The sequence below is a fragment of the Nanorana parkeri genome, unplaced genomic scaffold (assembly GCF_000935625.1).
Source record: "Nanorana parkeri isolate BGI_ZX_2015 unplaced genomic scaffold, ASM93562v1 scaffold1291, whole genome shotgun sequence".
Classification (NCBI taxonomy): domain Eukaryota; kingdom Metazoa; phylum Chordata; class Amphibia; order Anura; family Dicroglossidae; genus Nanorana; species Nanorana parkeri.
Genome location: NW_017307559.1, coordinates 263,491 through 267,401, shown reverse-complemented (window position 1 = coordinate 267,401; position 3,911 = coordinate 263,491). Strand labels below are relative to the sequence as shown.

The following is a 3,911-nucleotide window of genomic DNA, read 5'->3' as shown; positions in this document are numbered from 1 at the left end:
GTTCTGGTTTTGGGGGGGGGGGGTGCGGTAATTTCCCTTGCAGGGTCCTATGGAGCCACCCTTGTGCGTGCTAGTAAGCTGGGTATGTCTCCACAAACACACAGGCACGGCAAGGCAAGCCACTCCCCTACTCCCTGCTCTTCCCTTCCCCCAAGCTAGTAGATGGGACGGCTGCTGGAGACCGCTCTCTCCCCTGCGAGCTTGTACTGGACAGGAAGTTCCGGGAAGCCGAGCTGAGAGAGTCGGAGCCGTTTGAAAACATGATGAGTGTAAGTGATTGGGGCAAACATGTACAAAAAAACTTTGCTGGCCGATGTGTATTTGTTTGATCTGCAAAAGTTTGAGATAGGGATGCACCGATACCGTTTTTTCGGCATTGAGTACTGATGTATATTTTTTTCCGGTACTCGCCGATACCGAATACCGATACCGGAAGTCCCAATAAGGAATCCTGATTAGCCAGGAAGCTGTGCGCCATTGAAAGACTCGCCACCCGGCTTCCCGATCAGCAGGGAAGTCGTCCCCATGCTTCTCATCACTAAGTGACGAGAAAGCATGGAGCTGGCTTTCTGGCCAATCAGAAAGCCAGGCAGCGAGTCATTACACGCTGCCCGGCTTCCTGATACCGGATGTATTGGGCTAGGCATCGGAGCATGAGTACTCGCCCCAAATACTCAGCACCGATACTAGTATCGGTCCATCCCTACTTTGAGAGCTTACACCAGTTCTATTCCTCTTTACTGCATTGGGATCACCTAACTCCTCCCCCCCCCTCCTTCCATCATACTGTATTTTATCATGTGTTCCCCAGCTCGCCAAAGGTACGGATGCAGATCTCCAGCTTCAAGTCAGAGCTCTGGTAACCGCCCGGCATCCCCCAGTGTAGTGTGCCATGCGTCTCTGACCAGTAGGGGGGCAGCACATTACAGAGCGGCGGGCCGTAGCTGGGACGAGCTATGAGTTACTGGCTCTTCCACCATCTACATGCGGCCATATTGAATAAGCTTTGCGCCTCATTCCACACTGCGGCCCGATGAAAGTTTTCTTTGCTGCTGCCCCGCAGGTGACCTCTGAGTCGGACGTGAACAGTGCGCTGGAACTGGCCCGCTCCAAGTTCGGCGGGGTGAACGTCGCGGTGAACTGCGCCGGGATTGCCGTCGCCATTAAGACCTTCAACAAGAGCAAGATGAAGCCGCACAACCTGGAAGAGTTCCAAAAAGTCATAAACGTGAGTTCATTGCACAGCAGACGGTTGGGTGGTGAGTGGTGAGCACCTCTGCAGCGCTGGGGGTCCCCGGTGCGAATCCCGGTCTGCATGGAGTTTGCATGTCCTCCCTGTGGTTGTGTGGGTTTCCTCCTTGTACTACGGTTGCCATGCCGATTTTGATCGGCACCTGCATTTTACCTTGCCACAGATTTGATATAACGCACGTTAACGTGTGCGCGGTTAGGCCCTGCAAATATGTGAATCCGGACTCCAGCGCAGAACGCGGGCCAGGCGCTCAATGGAACTACACCCTCCTATCCTTTACAGCAGGGGAAGCTAAATTGCAGCACTCCAGCTCTGGTGACACTGCAAATCCCATCATGCATCTGCCCCTAGGAGTCATGCCTATGGCTGTCAGTCTTGCAATGCCTCATGGGACTTGTAGTTCCTCAACAGCTAAAGGACAGAAGTTTGGCTAACCCTGTTTTACATCTAAAGGTGGCCATACACTTTACAACCATCGCAAGACCTTAGTCTTGCGATGGTTGTAAAGTAATTAAAAAAACGTACGATCTGCCCATCTTGGACAGGCAGATCGCACTCTCGATCATCGCAAGCCGCGGCCCCCTGACCGCAATGCTGAACGGGCAGTGTGCGCGTGCGCACACCGGCCCGTTTGGCATTTGTCTCCCGAGCACCGTTCAAACCAGCCGAAAATCGTACGATTCTCGGCTGGTTTTCTAGCGTGCTCCTTAGACAAAAGACGTGCGACCGTACAGTAGAAACGGTCGCACGTCTTCGTTCACACTGCTCGATTATCGTACGATCGCGGGATTTCCCGCGATTCTCGTACGAGAATCGAGCAGTGTATGGGCACCTTTAGCCTCTTGTTTGGATTACAGTCGCCATGGCGCTGCACATGTGATCAGCTATGAGCCCAGCCATTTGAAGGCATCAAAGTTTGGTTGAGAGCTGACTTAAAACAGAAGTACACCCTCCAATCCTTTACAGCAGGGGTAGCCAAACTCCGGCCCCCCAGCTGTGGTGAAACTACAAATCCCATGATGCATCTCTCTCCAGGTGTCATGTCTGTGGCTGTGAGAATCTTGCAATGCCTCATGGGATTTGTGGTTCCACCACAGCAAAGGGCCGGAGTTTGGCTTCCCCTGCTTTACAGCCAAGGAAGGCGCCATCTTAGCCTCTTGTTTGGAAAGCAGTCGCCATGGCGCTGCACATGTGATCAGCTATGACCCCCCCAGCCATTTGAGTGCATCAAAGTTTGGTTGAGAGCTGCAATAAGCAACCTTGACAGATGGCGTGATTTGAAAGTAGCTGTTTTGGGAGACGTTAAATTGGTGGGTGAGGTTCCCCTTTTAAAGGGTAATTCCACAAATGTGAGAAAATGAAACTACCCCCCCAAAATCTGCCCCCTCTCCCCAACCTCCGCTGGTCATACCACCTTCCTCTCCCCCACGGCAGCCGGTCTATGGTCCTTACACAGCACTGAAACATTTTGAATAAGGCTCGCAAATGGCAAGCACTCATTGGTTCAGGGCAGTCATCTGACCCCACTGGACAATGAGAAGCTTTTTCTCAGATCTTTGTTTGTCAGATGGTCCGTATGATGCTTTTTCATTGGTCGTTCAGGTGAACATCGCGGGGACGTTCAACGTCATTCGCCTGGCCACAGGAGAGATGATGAAGAACGAGCCAGACAAAGATGGACACCGAGGGGTCATCGTCAACACGGCCAGCATCGCAGCTTTCGATGGGCAGGTCAGGAGACGACCCAGAAAAAGATTATTCATGGCGGCCCCCTTGCACATAATGGTTCCAGCTGAAAGGAGGCGGCTCTACTCATTCATACATCATTCATAGGAATTGTACCTGCTATCGGCCTCTTGCAGGGCTGGGGCGTGAGAGAAAGAAGCAGCACGAGGAGCCAATCATTAGCTGGCAAGGATCATGCTGATAGGAGAGAGCAGCATGACCGAGAGATGACCTCATCGCTGTGCTGCTTCTCCTTTCACTGTCCAGTAAATGCAATCCGTGTGGGTACCTGAATGTGACCTTTGCAGCAGCCCCTGTACAGCAGGGCTGGGGTGTGAGAGGAAGAAGCAGCGCCAGGAACCCATCTTTAAAAAACACATGTAGTGGCGTATTGATGATCACGGAGCCGCATCCATTAGTGTCTTTTATATCTACACTGGGGGGCCGGCTTTCATTGTCCCGTCACAGGCTGGGGGAGGCGGGTCCAGGGTGACCCGGGCTCAGAGGAAGTGGGTTAAGTAACGTTGGCCATAAGACTAGTGGCAGAAATTGAGTACTGCGCGGGGGGGTACTTCGATGGACCACAACACAGAATTATGTTGACATGTTTCTCTTGCAGGTCGGGCAAGCGGCATATTCGGCCTCCAAAGGAGGGATCGTAGGGATGACGCTGCCCATCGCTCGTGATCTGGCTCCGCTCGGGATCAGAGTCGTTACCATCGCTCCTGGTACGTGCTTGGTTCCTTAGAGCAGGGGTAGCCAAACTCCGGCCCTCCAGCTGTAGTGGAACTACAAATCCCATAATGCATCTCTCTCCGGCAGTCATGTCTGTGGCTGTGAGAATCTTGCAATGCCTCGTGGGATTTGTAGTTCCACCGCAGCTGGAGGGCCGGAGTTTGGCTACCCCGGCCTTAAAGTGACAGTGTAATGTCAG

The 3,911-nt window shown here is 52.9% G+C and overlaps 1 protein-coding gene across 1 annotated transcript in view; it reads left to right on the top strand.

Moving 5' to 3' along the window:
- HSD17B10 (hydroxysteroid 17-beta dehydrogenase 10) overlaps positions 1–3,911 on the top strand; it is a 9,855-nt gene that overhangs the window by 4,503 nt on the left and 1,441 nt on the right. The window contains exons 3-5 of the mRNA XM_018569140.1: positions 1,064–1,228; positions 2,855–2,983; positions 3,597–3,705. Of these exons, the coding sequence (XP_018424642.1) occupies positions 1,064–1,228; positions 2,855–2,983; positions 3,597–3,705 (403 nt within the window). The remainder of the gene's footprint in view (positions 1–1,063; positions 1,229–2,854; positions 2,984–3,596; positions 3,706–3,911) is intronic.